The sequence below is a fragment of the Heptranchias perlo genome, chromosome 31 (assembly GCF_035084215.1).
Source record: "Heptranchias perlo isolate sHepPer1 chromosome 31, sHepPer1.hap1, whole genome shotgun sequence".
In the NCBI taxonomy this organism is placed as follows: Eukaryota; Metazoa; Chordata; class Chondrichthyes; order Hexanchiformes; family Hexanchidae; genus Heptranchias; species Heptranchias perlo.
The window spans coordinates 20,538,338-20,562,232 of record NC_090355.1 but is presented as its reverse complement, the minus strand read 5'-3'; the positions used below and the strand labels follow the sequence as shown (position 1 = coordinate 20,562,232).

The 23,895-nt window shown below is 38.3% G+C and overlaps 1 protein-coding gene across 2 annotated transcripts in view; it reads left to right on the top strand.

Annotated features, from left to right (window-relative positions):
- The window catches only part of psmb7 (proteasome 20S subunit beta 7), a 55,232-nt gene that overhangs the window by 6,781 nt on the left and 24,556 nt on the right, over window positions 1-23,895 (top strand). For both annotated transcript variants that reach the window (XM_067969700.1, XM_067969699.1), the window contains exons 4-6: window positions 1,194-1,334; window positions 5,494-5,609; window positions 22,720-22,778. In XM_067969700.1, coding sequence (XP_067825801.1) covers window positions 1,194-1,334; window positions 5,494-5,609; window positions 22,720-22,778 — 316 coding nt within the window. The remainder of the gene's footprint in view (window positions 1-1,193; window positions 1,335-5,493; window positions 5,610-22,719; window positions 22,779-23,895) is intronic.

Below are 23,895 nucleotides of genomic sequence, written 5' to 3'. Positions count from 1 at the left end.
GCAGGAAATGCTGGAAATACACAGCAGGTGAGTCAGCTTCTATAAAGAGAAAATAAAGGTTGTGATGTTTTGGCTACATAACCTTTCCTTTGGTTCTGTTGAAGGGTCACGCATCTGAAACGTCTTAACTTTCTTTTCTTTTTACAGATGTTGACTTATCTGTATAATTCCAGCTATTTCTCATGGGTAGTTTCCATTATAGATATGAGTATAGGAAATTATAATCGAAATAAAATAAAGGCAGAATGTATGACTTAAATTGGAACTGAATTACATCTGCAAGTATTAGTGGGTCCAATTATCCCCCAACCTCTAACCCTGCTTCACCTGAAGACTACATTTAGCCGTGACTCCTCATGTGCAACATCATGGGAGATAGGCTGGTAGCACTCTCGTCCCTGACTCAGAAGGTTGGGGGTTCAAGTCCCACTCCAGAGATTTGAGCACATAATCCAGGCTGACACTTCATTGCAGTACTGGGGGGGCTTTGCACTGTCGGAAGTACTGCCTTTTGGATGAGACGTTAAACTGAGCCCCTATCTGCCCTCTCAGGTGGACATAAAAGATCTCATGGCACTATTTGAAGAAGAGCAGGGGAGTTCTCCTCGGTGTCCTCACCAATATTTATCCTGCAATCAACATCATTAAAACAGATTATCTAGTCATTATCTCATTGCAGTTCATGGGATCTTGCTGTGCGCAAATTGGCTACCGCATTTCCTACATTACAACAGTGACTACATTTCAAAAGCACTTCATTGACTGTAAAGCGCTTTGGGACGTCCTGAGGATGTAAAAGGCGTTATATAAATGCGGGTTCTTTCTTTCTTCATGTATAATTAAAAATCCTGTGTGCATGCAGTTCCTCTCCAGTTTCCTGTTGTCATGATTTTTGGTCATGTTTTTATGTCAAAATTCAACATTGAAACTGCCTATGCAAACACTTAGATGGAAGTTCTGTGTGTAAACATGTGCCTGTAACTATGTAGCTACAGGCTCTGGCTAGTAGGTGGCTCTGTGGAATGAGTTTCTGAAGTCTTTCTCACCTGATGCACCATCTTGTAAGTATAAAAAACTTATTCATCAACTGACTGTGGGCAATGCTACAAGCATTTACTAGTAATGCTTAAAATCGTACAATTTTATTTCATTTGAGAATTCTAACTGGCTGAAGTTTCTGTGATTCCCTTTAGTTGCTGTGGTGCTGGTACTGCTGCAGACACAGAGATGACCACTCAACTGATCTCATCCAACCTTGAGCTACATGCTTTGTCCACCGGGCGCCTTCCACATGTAGCTACTGCAAATCGCATGCTGAAGCAAATGCTTTTCAGGTAACTAGACTGTGGTGCAATTGCACATAATGTTTAAATTGCACAATATTTTTCCAATTTAGAATTCAGACTTCTAACTGGCTGAGGGTTTCTGTAATTCTGTTGGGGTTTATGTTGCATTCACCTTATAGTGCTGCTGCTAATTGGCAGTGTGTTAAGTATGTGAGCTGCTGCCTCTGGAGGCCTCAACATCTCGTTAGAGGTGGTTTTCATGGTACTTACAGAAGTGGCTACCCTGGCAGTAATACAGATGTTGCTGCTGGAGGCAGACTTAGTCGTGTTGTCTGTTTGCCATTGGACTGAGTGTCTCTGACTGCCCGTGTAGGCCAGGATATGGTTTTGTGATCATTAGCCTATACATGTTGTGAACCATGATAAAATGCTATGGAATCCACTGTGCATTAAAAATGAGATGGTTTACACAGCAGCAGTATCCTGAGGCAATATTGCAGGATTGTTTCTTGAAATTGTTCTGCAATACAAAGATGCCACTAAACAAGTATTGGTTTTGGAATTATTTCAAAAGTATAAGTGTTTACAAGAGCCTCTATAACCCGGCTATTCTGAATCTGTTCCAAATAAGTACCTATAATGTTTTTAACTCTCAGGCTATACCCTATGATCTTAATTCGGTATAAATTCATCCTGGGTGGTTGTGCAAAATGGGCAATAGCGATTTGGCAGACCGTTTTACTTTCTGTCCAATTTTCTTTCCCTAGACAATGGAATTTATACCCCAATTTCTCTCTTCAAAAAAATATTGAACAGTAACACTTATGCTTGTCTAGACAATATATATGCTGAAAGTCACAATTATTTTACGTCCTTGCCGCCCCAGTTGCCAATCATGTGCTTTCCAGAATCTCTCGTCCCCTTTCTTTAAACCACTACAAAAAACATCCACCTCAAGTTCAACAAATAATTCAACAGGAGTAGGCCGAATGGCCTACTCCTGTTCCTATGTTCCTAATTCAATTCAGATAAAACGGAAATTTACATTCATTTCTGGTTGGGTCACAAAGCTTCATTTCAGATGTCCATACATTTGCTGGAATTGGGTTGTATGTTTTGAATGTATTTTAAATTATTTGAGTAAAAAAGTCTTTGTCCAGATTAAATTTTAAACTACTGTTATAAAACTAATTTTTTTGGAGTCCAGCAGTGCCATTTTCTCTTACAATTGTACAGAATCAATTTACTTTTTCCCCAAAATATACTGCTTTGTATTTCTCTGCCTAGAACTGCATCTGCCTGTTCTTTTTCAATTTTTGTATCACCAAACTTCAGTATCGTTCCTCTTGTGCCAGTGTCCAAATTATTTATATAAACAAAAAAGGTCCCAGCACAGATCCATGTGGCATACCAATACCTACACCATATCGATCCAACAAACATCTAGTTTTTGCTTTCTGTCCTTCGTTTATTCCTGTACCCACATGGCTACATTCTCTTTAATGCCATATGCTGTAATAGTCTCTGGTATTTTATCAACCACCTTCTGAAAAATTATATATTCAACATTATTGTATCTGTACAGTCTGTGATTTCCTCTAAAGATCCAATTAAATTAGCCAAGCACGACCTGCCCTTTACAAACTGGTGCTAACTGTCCCTGAATAGCCTGTGCTTTTGTAAGTGTTAATGAACTTCATCCCACTATTGAGAGCAGATTAATTGGCCTATCATTTATTTTGGCTTATTCTTTTTCTTAAACAGGGCTGTAACAATTGCTACCCTCCTGGTCCTTTGGCACAAAAACTGTTTCCAAAGATGACCTCCTTTACTATTCTGGGATGCGTATCATATGGGCGTGGTGAATTTTCTGGGTTTTTTTCATTTGTTCTTGGGAAGTAAGCAATACTGGCAAGAACTACGTTTTTTTTCGTTGCTCATCCATACTTGCCCTGAGAAGGTGGTCATGAACCTATTCCTCAGAAGTGCTGCACTAATGCCTTTCAGGGAAGGGAGCCTGTCACTCCTACCTGATTTGGCTTGCATGTGTCTCCAGTACCACACTACAGGGTTGACTCTTAATGCCCTCTGAATTGGCCCAGCAAGCCATTCAGCCGAAAACAATGGATATTTTTTGTCTCAATAACTTTTATGTTGCAGCAGACTTGGATGAAGGAACAGAGTATCTTGTGGCCAAATTTGCTGATGGTACAAAGATAGGTGGAAAAGCAAGTTGCGATGAGGACACAAAGTGTCTGCAAAGAGATATTGACAGGTTAAGCGAATGGGCAAAAATTTGGCAGATGGAATATAATGTGGGAAATTGTGAAGTCATCCATTTTGGGAGGAAAAATAAAAAAGCAAAATATTATTTGAATGGAGAAATACTACAAAATGCTGCGGTACAGAGGGATCTGGGTGTCCTCTTACATGAAACACAAAAAGTCAACATACAGGTGCAGCAGGTAATCCGGAAGGCAAACGGAATATTGGCCTTTATTTCTAGGGGGATGGAGTATAAAAGCAGGGAAGTCATGCTACAACTGTACAGGGTGCTGGTGAGACCGCACCTGGAGTACTGCATACAGTTCTGGTGCCCTTATTTGAGGAAAGACATACTTGCATTGGAGGCAGTTCAGAGAAGGTTTACTAGGTTGATTCCGGGTATGGAAGGGTTGTCTTATGAGGAAAGGTTGAACAGGTTGGGTCTATACTCATTGGCATTTAGCAGAATGGGAGGAGAACTTATTGAAACATTCAAGATTCTGAGGGGACTCGATAGGGTAGATGCTGAGAGGATGTTACCCCTCATGGGGGAATCTAAAACTAAGGGGCATAGTCTCAGAATAAGGGGTCTCCTGTTTAAGACCGAAATGAGGAGGAATTTCTTCTCCCAGAGGGTCATGAATCTTTGGAATTCTTTACCCCAAAAAGCTGTGGAGGCTGAGTCATTGAATACATTCAAGGCTGAGTTAGACAAATTTTTGATCAGCAAGGGAGTCAAAGGATATGGGGAAAAGGCGGGAAAGTGGAGTTGAGATAAAAATTAGATCAGCCATGATCTCGTTGAATGGCGGAGCAGGCTCGAGGGGCCTAATGGCCTACTTCTGCTTCTATCTCTTATGGTCTTATAGCAAGCATCCTTTTGAATATTTATCTCTAGTCGTGACCCCTCCACACCTTACTTGGGTACTCCTACAATCCTACTTTCACCTTCCTCTGTAAAAAGTGATGCAAAATACTTTAGCATCTTTGCTATTCTCTCACTCTGAAGTAGTAGATAACTTCCTTTGTCTCTAAGTGGCCCCAATGCCTTTTGACTATCCTTTTATTTCTTATGTGCTTATAAAAATCCTTGGTAATTTCCTTTATATTATCCACCAATTTGTTTTCATGTGCCCTTTTAGCATTCCTAATCTCACTTTGATTATACTTTTAATATCTTTTACATTTTTCATAATTGTTTTTCTCCATTATCCCCCTATATGACAAAATGGACCATGATGTTCACGCAGTACCATTAGTTCTAATGGATGAAGTCTCTCTGAGAGCCACCTCTACAAACCTAATTTAGTCGAAGTGAATAAAATTACAAATCACATGCGTGCACAAATCAAACCAAATATTACTGCCTGAGGGTTTTCATACTTTGTCCATATTGTGGAAAGTCATTTCCTGCATATATTTGATTCCTGAGCTGCATTTTTGTGCCAATTCACCTCAGCATCAGTTATGTTTCTTTGAATTATTATGATGTTATTATGGGTTGAATCTTGTTGAGCGGAGTGTTGTTTAGAATGGTTACTCAAACAAGGAAAGTGACATTCCTTAAAAAAACATGTTCATCTCAAACATAATGGACAAACATTCAACATATTTGATGTAATTGGGGCTAGCAGAATTTGCTTTTCACAAACTAAGCTGAATTATTTCCTTGCTATTGGTGGGACTTTGTTGTGCTCAAATTAGCTGCAATGTTTGCCTACAAAACAATAGTTACTGCACTTCAACAGTAATTCATTGGCTGTGAAGTGCTTTGAGTCATCCAAGAACTTGAAAGATGCTATATAAATGTAAGTTTTTTTTTTTTCCTTTCATTTCCTTTTTCTTTCTCTTTTTTTTCTTTTTTCCTTTTGCTCATTCTCTCTTTCTTTGAGACATTCATGTGTTTGTTGCTCAAGTAATCTGTTCCTCTTTCCTGAACTAGATATCAAGGATACATTGGTGCAGCACTAGTACTTGGAGGAGTGGACTACACTGGTCCCCATCTGTATAGCATTTATCCACATGGTTCAACTGACACATTACCATATGTAACTATGGGTGAGTGATTTTTTTTTAAGATTGCTCAACATTCTTTGCTTGAAAAAATGAAAGGGGAACAGAAAATTATTTTGGGTTTAGGTCCACAAACATTTTAGAAAAGTTGGTTGAGTATTATGCTACTATAGCACTGAATTTGAGTTAGTAGCATCCATTATCAGAAGAATAGAACTACTAGATTTCTAATTATTCTCAAGGTCACTCCCAATGATTTCTGTAGGGTTCTGGATTTGTGACCCCTGATTAAAATGGAATAGCGACGTTTGTAATTATGGAGTTAGTTAAAAATAAAATTCACATTTGACAATATGATTTTCTCAACAATTCTGAACTGCTTCCTCTCCACAGGCATTGCTCCTCCACTACAAAGTAGTCATCAACCCCTCCATCATATCCAGCTATTCACCCATTTATAGCTTTTTATTCAACTCACTGGGCCTGAAAACTTAGCTGATCACCTCTTTCACTACTCCCTGTTTGAATTCTTTCAGTCTAGGTTCTGTCCTGACGACGGCATTTAGCCCGCCCTCCTTATCCCCACTGCCCTGGTCAAAGTCACCAACAATGTACTTTGTATACACAGTGCATCCTTTCCCCTCTTTGACACTCCCTGCAGCCTTAAATATGGTGGATAACCACCATCTCTCCTCTGGTCCTCAGCTTTTCAGTACTGTCCTTTTATGGTTCCACTCCTTGGTGTCTCAACAAAGCTAGCACATCACCTACAGTGGTTTTAACACCCATTCCTGCGTGTGTGTCCTGAGGTTCCATCCTTGGTCCCTTTCTATTTCTTATCTGCTTTCTGCTCTTTAGCGGCATTAACCATAAGCTTCCATAAGTATGCTGATGGCACACTGCTTTCTCTTTTCACCATCATCCTTGACTCCACAATTGCTTATGTGCTGGCATGATTCCTGTCCAACATCAAGTGATCAATCAAACATAACTATTTCCATTGATTCATATCAGCAAGGCCAAAGCCATCTGGTTTGACTTGCACCAGAATCTCTGAACATCTCCCTTTGTGGATGCTTGCTCAAGATGGACCTGAGGGTCTGACACCTTCATGTGTCCTGTTTGAATCTAAACTGAGCTTCAAACTCCATAATTTTTGCATCTTTCCTACCTCACCCAATCACTACTGAAAATTATCCCACATCAAATTTGACCTCCAAGGCTCTCCACAATAGCTTCCTGGGCTGCCCTCTTCACACTACTTTGGTCTTGGTTCTTAGTCAGAAGTTTGTGGGTTGAAGCCCCACTCCAGAGACTTGAGCACATAATCCAGGCTTACACTTCAGTGCAATACTGAGGGAGTGCTGCACTGTTGGAGGTGCCGTCTTTCGGAAGGGACATTAAACTGACGCACTGTCTGCCTCTCGGGTCGATGAAAAAGATCTTATGGCACTATTTGAAGAAGAGCAGGGGCGTTCTCCCTGTGCCATTCCAACATTTATCCCTTACCAAAATAAATTATCTGATCATCATCTCATTGCTGTTTGTGGGACCTTACTGTGTGCAAATTGGCTGCCGTGTTTCCCTGCGTTACAACAGTGCCTACACTTCAAAGGTACTCCGTTAGCCATGAAGTGCTTTCAGACATCCTGAGATCGTGAAAAGTGCTATATAAATGCACGTTCTTTCTTTCTTTCTTTACACAATCTCCAAGGTTGTCCAAAATCCTACCATCGAGGTCCCACACCTATCACCTCTGTCCTTGACAGTCTCTGCTAGTTCTCCACCCCCAACATATTCATTTCAAAATCCTTCCACGGTCTCATACCATTCCCCCCCTCCCCCCACTTTATCATAGTAACTTCCTTCAGCCTTTTATACCCGCTTTCACCCTATGCTCTTGTGACGTCGGCCTATTGTGTGCTTTCTGCTCCCTCTTCTAAACCTCTCTGCCTTCTATATCCCTCCCCACTTTGACCACATCATCTACCACTACCCCTTAAATCTAATGCCTGATATAAAAATGTTTCTCCCCTCCTCCCTCCCCCTCCCCCCCCCCCCCTCCCCCGCCATCCTTTTAGGGATGCACCTTGGGACATTTTGCCATGTTAAAGGTACCATGTAAATGCAAGTTGTTAAGTCATTTAATCAGAGCTCCAAAGATCTATGATCCAGTATCCTGTTTGAATCATGATTTGACCTCCAGATGTATTGAAAGGATTGTGGGGATATCTAGCACTAGTTTGTATAACGCTGTTGTCATGTTTTCAATTCTGAAACTTTGTAGCTCTGAAAATTTCTCCATGCAAAAATGTTCTATGAGGTTCCTATAATATTGAATGGAATAATGTGGTGCACCAATCATGTAAAACAATGTTACACTGAGTTTTAGTTTTTAAAAAAAAATCGCAGTTATATCTCTCAGTATTGGGCTGAAAATTGACTGTTAGCAGGTAAGTATACATACCAAATGCTGCTACGTTATGGGTGGAGCTCACTTGTAATTGAAAAGCAATATATTAGCATGGCTGTTGAAGTAGGATTGATTTGTACTGTTAGCAGTTCCAAAATCCAGTCCAACCAGAATGTTAGTCTTTGGAATCAGAGGGCTGCCAAGATGGTTGCCTTGGCTTGCAGCAAACCTGATGAGGATCAGCTTGCCCTGTTGGCCATCTGTTGACTGATCAGAGTGCTGTTGTATGCATGTAAAATTCTGTTTCTACACAAAATTGCACCCTGCAAATGCAAGAACGCTGAAACATCAAACTTTTTAAAAGAAAGTGTACATAATTTTGTAGTGTTGCACATTTGGTGTTATTAATACTGAAGGAAGTTGAGCTTTACGTAGAATGATTTATTTATTTGCTGCACTGCTGTATATTTTACAGTCCCCTTGCAGTTGCCTCCCAACTATTGCTAATAAAAATGTACAAAATTTAACTACATATCCCCAGTCTACATTCCTTTACATAAATAAAGCAGTATAAGCAGCAGGGTAATACAAGCTGAAATACGTAAATTATTTTCTGCTTTGCTTTTAAGCATGCGTGTTGCATTTTTAAAGTGCAATTCAAGTAGTGGTAGAGAGCATTGGAAACCAGTAGATGGTGTCATTGCATTAAAATTGAGCTCCAACATTGTGCACGAAGAGGCATCTTAAAATCTGAAGGATATAAATAAAATAATTTGATTTGGAAGTTGCATGTACAACTGTTATAATGTAATTTGCTGTATAGAAGTTTTAGTTGTCACTTAAGATGCATTTTTTTTCAAAATTTGAGGCCGTTCTGTTCCAATGTATCCACAGAATTTTATTATGTAAAGTGCACTGTACTCTTGTATTTTAAAGTAGGTCAGAGATGATGGTAATTGAAAATGCTATCAGCTGCTTTATACAATCTATTGTTGACTGACCCTCTTTTTAAAAAAAAATGCTATTTTATTTGCTCTTGATGTATCATGTTTAAGTGGGAAAGGCCCACGCTGGGCAGAAGGGGTGTAAATAGCGAGTTATCTTTCTGTGTTCATCTGCTCTTCTGAAAAGATTTTAAATCATCAACCAGCATGATTTCTTGTGTCCCATGTATAATACCACTTGTGAACTGTTTGCCTTTTGCTGCTCCTGTTGTCAGTCTCTGTAAAAGAAAATTGTCAAACATTACCACAGCTGCTTTTGAACCTGTGTGGTTGTTTCCTAAGTTCTAATTTTGTTTCAGCAAAAAATTCAGCTTATAGCCAAGTCTGACTTTAACAAAGGTGACTGCAGAAAGAAGTACCTAATCCTTTGTTTTGTACACCTAATGGCTGGTGAAAAAATATATTCTTCCCAGAAAAGTTACCCAGCAATCTGACCTTTTGGAGAGCAGATGTAGTATAGTAATATCAGCTATTGATACTGTAACCAAGTGTGCCACCAGACAGAGTGGAGACTGATATAGTTTTCATACTGGGTGAAACTAAATCCTGATTTGCTTCTAGAACAGTACAACAGAGAAGCTATTGCACATCAGGCTCTTATGAATATTCCCCTTTTAGAGGGTTGTCAACTTTTGTTAATCCTGCCATTTCTAAATTATGAATTTGCATGCTACAATACAAGTTATAAAATAATAATAGATTTACTGCAAAAAATTGTGTCTGAAGGTTTTTTTAAAGAAAGAATGGATTTGTGGATTACTAGTCAAAGGTCAGTGCATACTGAAAACTAATCTTTAAAGTTATACAAGTGCTCATTTTCTTATGGCTGCTTGAGCCAAATGCTTTTTTTCTCCCCTTCACATATTGAGATTTTCAGTTTTATCCTTTTACTTGGCTTCTGCTTTCTTCTTTCCCTGTTCTCTCTTTTGACCATTTATACTCCATCTTCCTTTTCTTAATACTTTTCAGTAGCTGAAAATCCTTCTGTCAGTAAGCCAGATTCTTGCCACTGGATAGTTGAGTAATTGTTAACCAGTTTCCAATCACTTTGGCTGCAATTGTCCGATTTCAAATCAGTAGGTACAATATTGCAGTTGACAGTTCCTTGGTCATATCACCTGGATGTGAATTTGATTGGCTTGGCCCGGAGAAAGCTCTGTGCTTGCGTGCATGTTCCGAGCTCAGCTTCCAGGCGGTATATTTTAAATTTATTAAGTGTGAGAGTGCTCACATTTAAATCTGCTTTTCTTCAGCTCTTTAGTGTCCAGGAGGTCCAGTGGGTCCCCAATCACTTGTTAAACTAGGTTTGACATTGCATTGCAGTTATAGGCCATGTTGTATCAAGCCAATGTGGTATGTATGAGATGACCTCCTATAGGGGTGTCTCACTGTTGCACGCTGGAGTCAAGTTACAGCCCAACACAGAAGTTATACTGTTACTTTCCGTGATAGCTGTACTCTTCTAGCATTTTGCAGAAATGCTCATTGTGTACTGCCAAGTGGCTTGAATTAAATACAGTAGCTATAGTGTTTATTGTGGTGCCACCCAATGGCAGGAATGATATACTACAGTAACAGGTTACAATCTGACCAGTAGAAAATGTCAACCTCACAGTAGAAACAACTTGTCGTTTTGCTGTTTTCTGGATGGAAAACGGGAGCAAAATGACCAATTTTGCAGGGCTATGCCTGCGCCCCAAGGATGCCTAAAAAGCACCATATTAGTCTCTGGTGATTTTCAGCCACCAGAACAGCGCGGTAGGCCCCTTGCTATGCTTTAGAACCCCTCTGAGAAATTGTACTGCCCTGAGCATAGCAGGCGCCAGGACTGCTCGGCTCAGGTTTTCCTGGCATGGATGTGACCTAGGAACTGGCTGCCTCTGAAAAGGTAAGTTTTAATTTTTTTAATTCATGCGGAGCAAGGAGAAGCAGGAGTGCTCCTCCCGGCTCCACAGCACTCCTCGTGGCTGCTGCTGGCCATAATTGGCCTCCCTCGGAAAATGGGCCCAGATGAAATTCTACCCTCGTGTGTCTCTTTAGATGTCAATAACTTGATGCTTCACTATGTGCTCAGTAATTATCTCTCCCTTTTCTCCCCTTCCCCAATTAAACATTTGTTTGTTTCATTCAAACAATGTCATTATTCTTTTCAAGTTCAGTAATAACTGCCTTTCTTTTAAATGCCTTTGTTGGTGCTAGTGCAAAATCTATGGTTTAAAAGTAATTTTTAAAAAAAAAATGCCCTGCACAATTTGTGCTTAATTTTTCTAAACTGGGTCCTTTTATTGTTTGCAGATATTTCTCAGACACCTTTTTAGTTTTTCACTGAATAACCACACTTTCATCAAGAGAATTTTTGGGGGTTGCACTAATAGGTTAATTGCTAGCATGATCCTGCTTTTCATGTGACCACTCAAATTGGTTTTAAACCAAGCTGCACAATATGCAAAGAGCTCTCTACTTCTATATACAAACCAAACCCCCGCAATTACATACCCGAGGAAGCATAGTCCTTCCCCGTAAGATATTGTAATCTTTTATGTAAAACAAACCTCAAGGGTTCATTGCATTGTCGCTGATACTGTAAGGCTGCTAGAGCTGTGTCTGCTGAAAAATCTTGGAGGCGGTGGGGTAGGATGGCAAATGGAACAGAAGGACAGGTAAAAAGCATCAAAAACAGCACCGTTTAGGATCATTACTAATCCCAGTGCTATAGTATGATTTTTTTTCCCAATTCAAGTGATTACCTGAGGATTAGAGCAGCAAAAAGTAACTAGCATTTTATAATAAGCTGCAGGGCTATGGACCAGGTGCTGGAAGGTGGGATTAGAATGGGCACCTGGTTGTTCTTTGAGCCGGCACGGACACGATGGGCCCCCTTCTGCGCTATATCTTTTCTATGGTTCTAATAGCCAGGCAAAATGTCTTAAAATATGTCTATTTGAAATAATTTCAAATTGTGGTACCTCCTAAAGTTTCAACTCGCAAACATTAAGAAAAAATTTCCAACAAAGTTAATTAACACCTTCATTTTTTCCGTGCACGTTAATATTTAAAACCTGTTCCTGTAGTTCAGTTTTATGGAAATCAATCGTATATTAAAATAGTCACACTTGGGAAAATTTCAATAAAGTCATGTTTTTGTTTTTGAGATGCCTAAATTGAATTTAAAGAGGAAGTTTTGCTAACACTTTTGAGGGAAATCATTCTTTTAACCTCCATTTATTTTTAAAGTAGATGTTTTGTTACTGGGTGGAGAACTGACTGCTGCTGACAGTGTGATACTTTTTAGAGAGGAGGGTGGGTAGCTGGAGGTGGGTTGAATTAACATCAGAGAGAATTTTTAGCCTACGGTGCTTTACTGACTTTTTTTCATCTCCATATATATGATCAGCTCCTTTCCACTGACATTTATATTCAGCAATTATTCCCACTCAATTTTGGTTGTTGAATGTTTCTAAGAATTTCGCAATATTGCTGATTGTAATTATAGGAATTGTCCTAAATAGTTCTGAGTCTGTCTCTTAAAGGTGGCTTGTGTAGGGAATAAAAAATATCCCTTTGGAGTAGTGGGAAATGGCATTTTCTGTTGAGGGTTAAACACACAATTTAGAACACTATAAAGGAAAGTTATCCAGCATATAACTCCCTCCATAAGCTCCAGCTCATCCAAAACTCTGCTGCACATATCCTATTCCACAAAGTCCATTTCACCCAGCAGTCCCATTCTCGCTGACCTACACTGGCTCCCTTTAAGACCCTTATAAAAACGCACCTTGTTGAACAAGCTTTTGTCGCCTCTCCAAATCTTACCTTCTCTGGCTCGGTGTCCGTTTTCCTCGTGTCTCTGTGAAGCACCTTGGAATGTTTTTCTACAGTAAAGGTGTTATGTAAATGCATTTCTTTTTCTATCACCTGACCAGAGTACACAGAGTATATTTGATACAGAGTACATAAAAACAAAAAGGTTTATTTTTTACTGCTACAATAGCCGTCACCTTGAGCCTGGTGTTGCTACTTCTACACAAATGGTCCATTTACTTGAGCACAAAATCTAATCATTGGAAGCAACCAGCACTGTAAATTAAAAGAGGGAGCTGGAATATTCAAATGCATTTTTTGATAATTCTAAACCTGTAATAATTAGCTACTTGGTTATTCATAAGACTGATTTTGTATAATTTTATCACATACATGTAGTCAGGACCGGCAAAAGCAGAAAGAATGAGTAGTAGTCTTCAAAATAGGGTGTCTTTATAAGGTTAGGGAAAAGCAACAAATTCACTTGGAAAAATATTCAGTCAGTCCATTTGATATATTCCAAACTGTGAGGTTACTGGATTCAATGTTTAATGTAAGCTCTAGTTTCAATGCAATTTGCAAATAAGTAATGGAAGTTTTGTGTTGGTATCTCACAGGCTTGGTGATATCTGCATTTTTTGTGTGTGGAAGGCTTCATGCATGATACTTCTCAAAAATGAAAAATATGCCCAATTCACTCAGTTCTGTTAAATGGGTATTGTAAAAGCATTCTGGAATTTGCTATCCAGTGTAGGCCTTAATTGACAAATAACTGAAGTTAGATATATTTTCATTCTAATTTTTTCATCTAGAGCTGTGAAAATACCAAATGCCTATGTTAATTAATTGGGGACTTTCTCCCACTGCACTATGCACAGGATTGAATACAGTACCTTGCTTAAAGTTGTGTGTCTATTGCAAAAAATAGCTACATTGGAAATTGAAACCCAAGCCACTCAAAAGATTAAAAATGCTCTGCTTACTCAGGAGTGAAATCATCAAATTAAACTGTTTGTGCTGACAAAAGACAAATTTGGTTTTCAGCAAACGGTGCAAGATAGTTTGATTGCTCGGCTTGTCCAGGGATGCTCTTGGCAGACACTTGTAATGAAATATGGAGCGTTTGCATAAAATTAAAGTGTTGCAGGCGATCAGCAGTTCAGCTATAGGAAGGCAAGAAGAGATCTTCTTCAATCTCTTGTGGATAAACTTACTCCCCTGACATTGAAGTTGTTTCATATTCATAAATCAGCTTTTTGAGCATTGGCAATGTCGGCCTGCGGAGCAAGCATTACCACCAAGAGACTAGGCCTCTCAGCCAGGAACCAGGGTGAAAAATGATCACAATTGATGGGGCTGTGGAGTGCACCAAATTTTTACACAGAACAAGCAGCAAATTGAATAACAATGAGTAAGTGTGAATAAGCACTCTGTCACACCATTCTGACACTGATGGATGAGAAGGTCCTAAATGTTGTACTTTCGCCGCTGCACAGATCCTGTACTGTGGCAGGCTTCAGAATAAGGAACAGGCTGAAGTGGCAAATGGGGCCTTGGGTACTTAAAATGGACTGCTGTGTAGTATTACAGCAGGGTTAGGAGAATGCCACAAAAGGCATTTAGGAAAAATGAGAAATCCTGTTTAAAGGAACTAATTATAATGTTCTTGAAAAGGTGACAGCGTTTCAAACAGCGAGACTCGTATAACCCTAGGACCTTCTGTTACTGTTTAAATTTAATCCATGAACTTGCAGTATATAAAAAAAATAGAAATTCTTCAAGTCATCTTGTAAAGTCTACTTATGAGACTAGCTTGCACATTTTAAAAAGTTAAATGTCTTAAATATTCAAAAAGCAATGGGTTTTACAGGTCAGGCTTCAGATTGTTGGCTTGCACCAGAATTTGTGTCACTGATCAGGCATGTCAGTTCTGTCATACTCATTCAAACATTACACCACTTTTTACAGCTAGTGTATCTTTGGTGCCTGGTTCGTCCTTCACACTGAAAATCCCCTGTGCTGCCATGTTTTACAAAATTAACATTATGCCCATCAATGTGTAGCTTTGTGATGGGATAATAGTGTGCAAATATGGGAAAGTACTCTAATTGTTGAAGTTGACTGTAAGGAATTTTGTACATTTTCATTTTTTAAAACAAATTTAAAATCTTTCTTAAGCTTTTCAAACTTATTTGAAATGCTGTCATTTTTGCTGTTGCATTTGGGGCAGTACACTGCATCGTGGAGTAGTAGGTCGTGAATTTGTGTCACATATCTTCTGTCCTGAGTTCTTGGTCTCCATTGTGCTGCTGTTGGGAGGTGCTGAATGGAAGTCTGGAGGTTCTTCACAGGGGAGGGGTATTTAGAGGAAGTGTTATTCCTTTTCAGTGTTGTGCAACTCCTGACGTCTAGTTTGAAAATTGCAATAGTAGGTTGTCTTCTCGGCCAGCGATACTGTATGGTGTGGGAAGACTAAAGAGAGGTGAAGGGGAGACAATGGCAACTGGTCCTTAGAAAAAGAAATACTGACAAAAAATCCATACAAACTAAGGAAAATAAATAGGGGACTGGGAGAGAAGAGGACCAAAGAAAATAAAAGCTTCAAATGCTTAATTAGACCACAATGAATAAGAGGATGTGCGTATTTTGGTGGTTTCACAATATCACTAATTGATTTGGCATGAAGCAAAACCAAGCTATCAAGGAGAGGCCATTTTGGAAAAAAAAGGAAGCACCATTCAAAATGAACAGTAGTCAGCACTCGGTCTAGCCATGTCACACTAGATGGATGCAAAGCAGTCATACGGGGTAATCTTTACTATCGCCAAACATTTCTTCATCAATAAGGCTTCAAAAATGTGCAGTTTAGTAGAATTTTCTTAGCTTGTGCAATGGGTCCTGAGTAAACCTGTCCTGCCTTATATAAGGTAGTTACTGTGGGAGGATTATATGTAGACAATAACTACGGAAGAAAGGTAGAAAGCTTGCCTATTTGGTTGTAATATTTCTCTTCTAAGTTAAGTTAACTTGAAGATACCAATTTGTTTCCCTCTTTTATCCTTTGCACTTTAATTTGAAGTAAGAGTATGTGCTCATTAGTATTTGGTTTTGCTGCTCATGTGTTTTTTTTACCACTAAGATAGAGTTCAAGCTAATTGCTTAACTAATACTGGTTACTAATGGTCATTGTTTGAAAAGGACAGCTTATATACTTGAAATCAAATTTTATGGAAAAGTTAGATTCCGGCAGCTTGTGTCATATGATCTTGTGTTTATTAGCTGCATCTGGGGGGAAAACAGTGAAATTATTTGTAGGGATGCAAGAAATCGTTCTTTTGAACTAAAATTCCTCAAAGAGGGAAAGTATCTTCTGTTTTTGACAATTGTATTATCACATAGAACTGGTACGGTTAATACGTAGAATGAGGAATTCACTAATTTAGGTGTAGTAATCTCCTGAGTACTTTTGTAGGTAACAATTAAGATCTCAAAAGATTTCTCTGTGTCTTGCATTTCAGGGAAACCTGAGAGGTGATAATATAGGAAAATAATTTTAAACATTAGAATCAATTTTCTACATTATTATTTATAACCTTTTTTGGTTTTAGTTTGCCAAATTCAGAAGCAACAATTCTTTGCTTTATGCTCTGGAACGTGGTTGTGTTCTTTCATATTTGTCATAGAAAAGCCTACTGTTCAAACAGTGATCGTCACCATTCTGATTGCTTTATCCTGTTCTTTTGTTGCCTTGTTTCATAGTTCAGCATTTAGGGCTTCTGGCTTGCAAAGGGACCAGCTTTTCCAAATTGTTCAGACATTATTCGTGTCCAAGTTGGTCTCATTTGGGAGCGGGGAGGGACAGCGAGAAAATGAGAATTTGCCCGAATATTAAGGATGTGGCTATTGTCAACTCTTACCCTGGAATGCTCCTTTTTAATAGATTCCGATTTAAAATTACTGATCATTTCTACAAACAATTGTGTAGCACTTTAAATGCCTATCTTTATAAATTGCAATCAAATTGAAGCTGTAATTAAACAAAATACATGTGTTTCTAATCATCTTGAGGAAAGAAGGTTAGTTCAATGTAGGAATTCAACAAATCCTTTCATAAATTGAAATTACCTAATTTTATTTTTAGAATGCATAAATCTGATATAACAAACTGAATTCCAATAATGTTGTAAACTACAGTTTATTCTCTGCAGGTATATTCTTTCCAAGTACTTATTGTTAAACATTAGAAATTGATACATTAACCTGTGTATTGTAATTTAGTATGGCTTTATTAGCTGGTGTGTAGCCATCACAACATTTACTCATAACTGTGGCAAAATAATTGGGGGGAGGGAGGGCGTAATGTTTTTAAATAATGTAGATGTTTTGCTATTTTGTGACTTGGGAGCTTATTTATCAATATTTGTGTGGCAAATCTATAATTAATATGAATATGGAATGCAATAATATACATTGCTGATAGAGAATTTGCATTTATATAGCACCATATTACCTCTTCAGGATGTCAAAAGCGCTTTACAATCGATGGATTACTTTTTGAAGTGCAGTTCATGTTATGTAGGCAAACATGGCAGCCAATTTGTACACAGCAAAGCACCTCAAACAACAGATGATATGAATGAGGAGATAATCTGTTTTCGGTGGTGTTGGTTGACACAAAAAGAACTCCTTTCTCCTCTTTGAATAGTGCTATGGGATCTTTTACATTCACCTGAGCAGGCAGACAGGCCTTAAGTTTAATGTTGCATCTGAAAGATGACACCTCTGACAATGCAGCACACCTCATTACTGTACTGAAATGCCAGCCTAGATCATGTGCTCAAGTCTGTAGTGGGGCTTGAACCCACAACCTTTGAACTCGGAGGCAAGAGTGTTACCAACTGAGACAAATTAACACTTAAATATAACTACATCTTGCATGATCTATATTCAAAAGAATTAAACTGGTGTAGGTCATTGCAACACTTTTGGGTTTTATGTTAGATGTTCTACCCTGGTTCATTGTTATCAAACACTTCCTTAAATGGACCTTTCAACCCTTACAATTCAGAATTTGTCTTCACCTGCCCAATATCTAGGTAAGCAATAGTGAAACCCAGGGATCGAACTGAGAACTCTTGTGGAATGTGCCATGTGCCACCACACAATTCTTCCCTTCTTGACAGGCTATGAACTTATCAACTGATTATTTACCTGGTTTTTGTTAAATAATTGAATAGTATTCAGTGCAAAATAGTATATTTATAGTAATTCATGCTGCCTATCAAAACAATAAAGGTACTTCTGCCCGTGCCACTGCTACATAAATTCGATCTTGATAATTGATGTTCACTTCTTACATGGCGAAACGTTCTTATGGAGTCAAACTAGCCTAGGTCCTCCATTGGTTGCAAACTGATGAGCTAAGTGCAGGTAGTCAAATATAAATCTGTAACCACATTGTCTGTCAAAAGAACTACAAAGAATTATTGAACCTGCACCTACTCACTGGTCCAACCCATGTCTTCACCCCAGAAACAGCTGTCAATTAAGAATTGCTACCCTAAGATGTCAGTCTCTTGGAGATTTTGGAATTGAATGAGATGGCCAGTTTCGTTGACCTGTACTAAAGAATTTGAACGATCTGCTAGGTGGGCCCGCTAACGTACAATGGCAGCATTCACACCATACATACCAAAGACTTCAGAACTACGCATGTCTCTGCCTTGTCCTGAGGTGTGAATAGTAGCCAGGCTAATTTAATTTCCCCTACCTTGCAGAAAACAGCTAGCAATAACTAATCGTAACCCTGTTTGTGTACACTAGGCAACAATAAAGAATTGAAAAATAATCTAATACAGAGAAAAGTTTATTTTTGTTACACTCACTCAAAATCATTATTTTTCACTCAAGTTGCCAGTCGTTAGAGAAGAGATCCCTTTGTGTGGGCCCAGTGTAAACCTAGCTCCTGGAGACAAGGAAAACCGTACTATAAAATGAGGTTTGCATGGTCTGTATCAGCTGTGGATGTACTATTTTTTTAAGTGGAGATTCACCACAGTAGCTTTTTGCTTCAGATAAATGTCATCTGAATAAGATTCTACTTTAATAAAATTGTAGAGTACATTTTTAAAAGTCAACTGTTCTATTTGATCAGTTAAACTGATAGTTCAGCGATTACTGCTGGAACTGGGTTGCTGATTACAGCAGACTCCACTTAAGCTATACTGTAATAGGTTTGAGTAAAGTTGTTTTCTTAATAATGTAGGTCACCAGAAACATATTTTGTAAAATTGGTGCATGGAACTTAAATGACCAGATGAACCCTTTCATCCACACAAGTAAGTGTGTGTATGTGTATGTGCGCGTGTGTGATGTGTGAAAATAATTAAATATTACAGCACAGAAACAGGCAATTGGTTCATCAAAGTCTGTGCTGGTGTTCTCCACATGAAACATTTAAGTCTAATCCCATTCTCCCACTTGCTCTCCATGCCATTTAATATCTCTCTTTTTCAAGCAACTATCAGATTTCCTTTTAAAATAACCGTGTTATAAGTAATTACAATCAACATTTGACATTTTAATTAAGAATATTTATATTTTAATTGCCAAAATTGTTTCCAGAAACAATTTAAATTCAAAAGATAATTTGAAAAATATTTTACAGAACCTGCAAAGTTTATTTTTAAGACCATCTCCGTTACTGTTCAGATGATGTATGTTGGTCTAGTGACTTGCTGTGGCACATTACTGCTTGTATTCTAAAGTTTTGTCTAAGAAACTATTAGTACAGTGTTGATTTAGCTATTTAACATTCACCCTACACGTATTCTCTCACAGAAATTTACACACAGCATTGAAGACTGTGAGGGTGAGGTAGTGGCAAACCCATTGGGTCTGGATGTACCATACAGAGACTAGAAGCTAGGGAGGAAGGAGAAAGAACTTGCATTAATATAGTGCATTATCACATCTTCAGGATGTCTTGAAGTGCTTTATAGCTAGTAATTACTTTTTTTTAACAAAATGCAGTCACTGTTGTTATGTAGGCAAACAAAGCAGCCAATGTGCGCACAGCATGGCCCCACGAGACAAATGAATCAATGACCATATATTCTCTGTATTTGCTGGTTTTGGTTGAGGGAGGAATGTTTGCTACAACACTGAGAAAACTCTCTGCTCTTCTTTGAATGGTGCTGTGGAACCTTTTAAATCTACCTGAGCAGGCAGGCGTTGAGCATCTTATCCGAAAGATGGCAATGCAGCACTTCTCTCACTACATCACTGAGTTGTAAACCCAGAATATTTGCTCAAGTTCATAATGGGGTTGAATTCACAGCCCTTTGATTCAGGCAAATGTTCTACCAATTGAGCTAAGCTGAAAACGGCCTTCCTTTACTCCATTCCATTGGATATGCGCCCAGAAAATTAAGCTGTTTCGATATATACTTAAATCTCAAATGGGCAGTCATTGCTTATTATGTACCCTTTTGGTTCTCTGCAGCTTTAAGCAATATATTTTGTTACAGAAAATTGCTCCATTCTAATCGTCCTGAATTTAGTGATATTTTATCCCAGGGTCATCTGTCAGATTGAATATGACAATTCAGCACAGTGATCAATTTATCTCTTGTAAATCTGGTGCTTCTAGGTATTGTATTTGATCTATAATCAGACTGCTTAAATGTTGCTGATGAGAAAGTCAGTTTTTTTTCTCAACACCATAACTGTCAAGTTGTATTATGCCATTACATATTCACTAGAATTGATAAAGTCAGCAGGATATCTCATTCAAAAGCCTTTAATCGCTACCTCTTTTCAATTCAAATCCATTGCGGAGGTCGACCAGTGTTCACAAATCACTTTAAATGGGAAATGCTGTTCCTTGTGCAGGCCTGTTAAATGAGAAGTAGTATGCAGAGTTACTTAAAACAGTAATAAATGCCAAAAAGTTATTTTAATTGGATTGAAAAATAGGCACCAAATGCATTTTTCAGCAGAAATAGAAGTTTCTAAACCATTTAGTAACTATATAGCAGATGGGATGATGTGTTTTAAAGCCCCATGCTTTGCTGTGTGTACCACAAATTGTTAACATTTCTCATTTTCAAAATTATGCTGAATTGCTTTTAATGCCTAATATAGAAGCTGTTACATATTTGCTGTTTGGGCAGAGGAGGGGGGTGGGTAGAATTAGGTGTTGGTGAGGTTACACCATACATAGTTGCAATCCCGTTTTATTGGATATTCATTGACCTTTTGAAATTGACGTAAAAATAGGTATATTTGCCATTTTGAAACTTTACAACCAATTCTTTTTTAAGATTTTTAGTGATTTCTCCTGTGTATCAGCCCAAGTAGAGGTAGCACTGGTTTGTGGTTTAGCTTCTGAAAACTACTTGATAATGTTAGACAGATCTCAGTGAAAGAGATCTATACTTTATGAAAAAGCAGAACATTTTGGAATCCATTCTGCTTTGCAAAGCACAGTATGTAATGGATGGATAGAGAAGGATGTCTTTTGTCCAGCAAGCTGTCTTGACAAACTTGCTGTATCCAGAGCTTGCTTACTCTGTATGGTGATGGACAGTTTGGTACTGTGAAGGCAATAGGTTTCTAGCATGACATGGACATACAAGTACTGCACATTTTCTCCACAATTTGACCTCTAGCTGGTCAAATATATTGTTCTGTTGCTGGTTCAGTTTGAGATGATTCCATACATTGACTGACCAATCTTGGGCTTTTTTATGGGAAGCACCTCCACGTACAAAAGGGGGAATCCAAGTTGCTGGTCAATAACTGCATTGGAAAATTATTATGAATGAGTTGCCTGGTAAGGGAAGGACTAAGAGATTCTTTTACGATAGAATTATATAAATTTCAGCAAGAACAAAAGAAAAAACGTACACTTATATAGTGTCTTGTCCTCGGGATGTTCCAAAGCACTTCACAGCCAATGAATTACCTTTGATGTGTAATCATTGTTACATAGGCAAATAGGGCCACCAATTTTTACACAGCAAGCTCCTAAAAATAGCAAATGAGATGAATGATTAGTTATATCCGTTTTTGTTGATGTTGCTTGTGGGAGGTCTGCTGCATTGAATAGGGCTATGAGATCTTTTACATGGGGACTCAGTTTAATGTCTCATCCAAAAGACAGCATCTCAACCAATGCAGCATTCCTTCAGTACTGCATGGATATGTCAGCCTAGATTATATGATCAAGTACTGGAGAGTACTTCCAAATAAACCAACCTGACACCTGGGCATTTCAGATCTCGTGCCTTTGCCAGTGTTAACCCATGTCAGAAATATTTTAATCCTACTTGCTTGCATTTTTCTTCTTCAAGCATTCAGTTTGCTTCTAAATGCTCTAATTGACCTAAGCTTTAATGACCACTTGCAGTAAATATACCATATTTTAATGACTTTTTGTTTCTAAACAAAAAAACCCCTTCTAATTTCAGTATTACGCTTCCAATACTAATCCAAAATTTTATGACTGAAAATATTCCATCAGTGAGGTGCGTTCCCACTACCTGCAATCTGATTTTATTTTCAAGGTAGAATGAGGTATGGTAACCAACACAACAGACTTGCTACTGCATCTGCTTCAGCAACTGACTGGACAGCAAATGGAATGACTGGGACTAATTGGATTTGGAAGTGAATTTCCTAAATAAATTGGGAACATGTAGACAATCACAAAAAATTGAGATTGCGTTATTATTAGATCGGCGGGGGAAAGGAAGGAAGGAAAATAAGTTGCATTGTTTGTCTGCCTGCAATCCATCCAGCCTGTGTGCCAGTGGTCTTTAAAGATATTTGTGCGGTTAACTACATGTAGCTATAATTAATAATGTGCTTGAATGTTTTCACACTTGTATTAAGTTGAGTTTTACAAATATGTGATCTTTTAATCCCAAAACAGGTTCTGGATCTTTGGCAGCAATGGCAGTGTTTGAAGATCGATATCAACAAGACATGGAGGTAAGAATGTGACCACTGTAAATAATAGCTGGTGAACTGATATTCTTAATAATACAGAAGGAAAGAAGAATCTAATTATAATTTTCATTTTGCCAATTTCTGTTCCCAAAAGGGTGAAAGTATATGGTTTGAAAATCTACCTTTAAACGCTACTTATAAAGGTGAAGTGGACTGATCAGAGTCTGGTTAATACGTCATTAAGTATGCGGGTGATTACAGTATTAGATGATGGAAATGGTCCAGAGTGTCTGATCCAAATCCTGAAGCCACATGTCTTCCTTTTTAAGTTTTAATTTTTTGTGTTTTTAAAAAAAAAACACATTCTTTACATCTTCCCTCCACTTCTCCTATTAACCAAAATTCAGAAGATCTGAATGGAGGAAAATGATTCCTCACATCCTTCTATCTCAGTAGAGGAACATATATGGTGCAGAATTCCTCAGTTTCTATCTGACAGCCTGGTCTTTTGAAAAGGCCACCTTAAAAACAGTATCCATCCTTAAGTGATAGATATTTCTAGTATTGAAGAAAGCTTTCACATTAAAAGTTTTTAAAAGCTAAATGGTTGGTGGCAAGACTATGACTATTGACCAAGTGTCTTTGCAGCACATGTAGTGCTTAAAGGAATGATGTTACTAGGTGTTTTTTCCTGTTGGAGAATGGAATATTCATTAGTAATGTGGAGGTCGAATGGGGAAGACAGTATTACAATAGTTCTGTGTTAACATTGCTAAGAACAAAAAGAAAACAGGTGACAAATTCAAGTCAGCAGATTTCAACTTGTATACAGATTTATCTGCTGCATTTCTCCAAAAGGAAGAAATTTGGAATAGTCCAAGAACCAGTTGCAAAGTGCATAATGTTGTACCAGCCTACGTGAAAATGCTTCACGTTCGGCAGAAGAGTGTTTGTGTTTTTACCTAGTGCGTTGGGTAATTTTTAGAACTGAAGCAAATTAAACATTAAATTCAATATTGTACTGTACAGTAAAAGACAGAAGGGAGCATCATGACAGAGTGTGGACACCAATATTAAAGATAAAGCGAAAAGGAGGCTGGGACAGAGGATGGGCAGAAAAGGCATTAGAAGGACTGTCGGTTGCTAAAAGCATGATAAT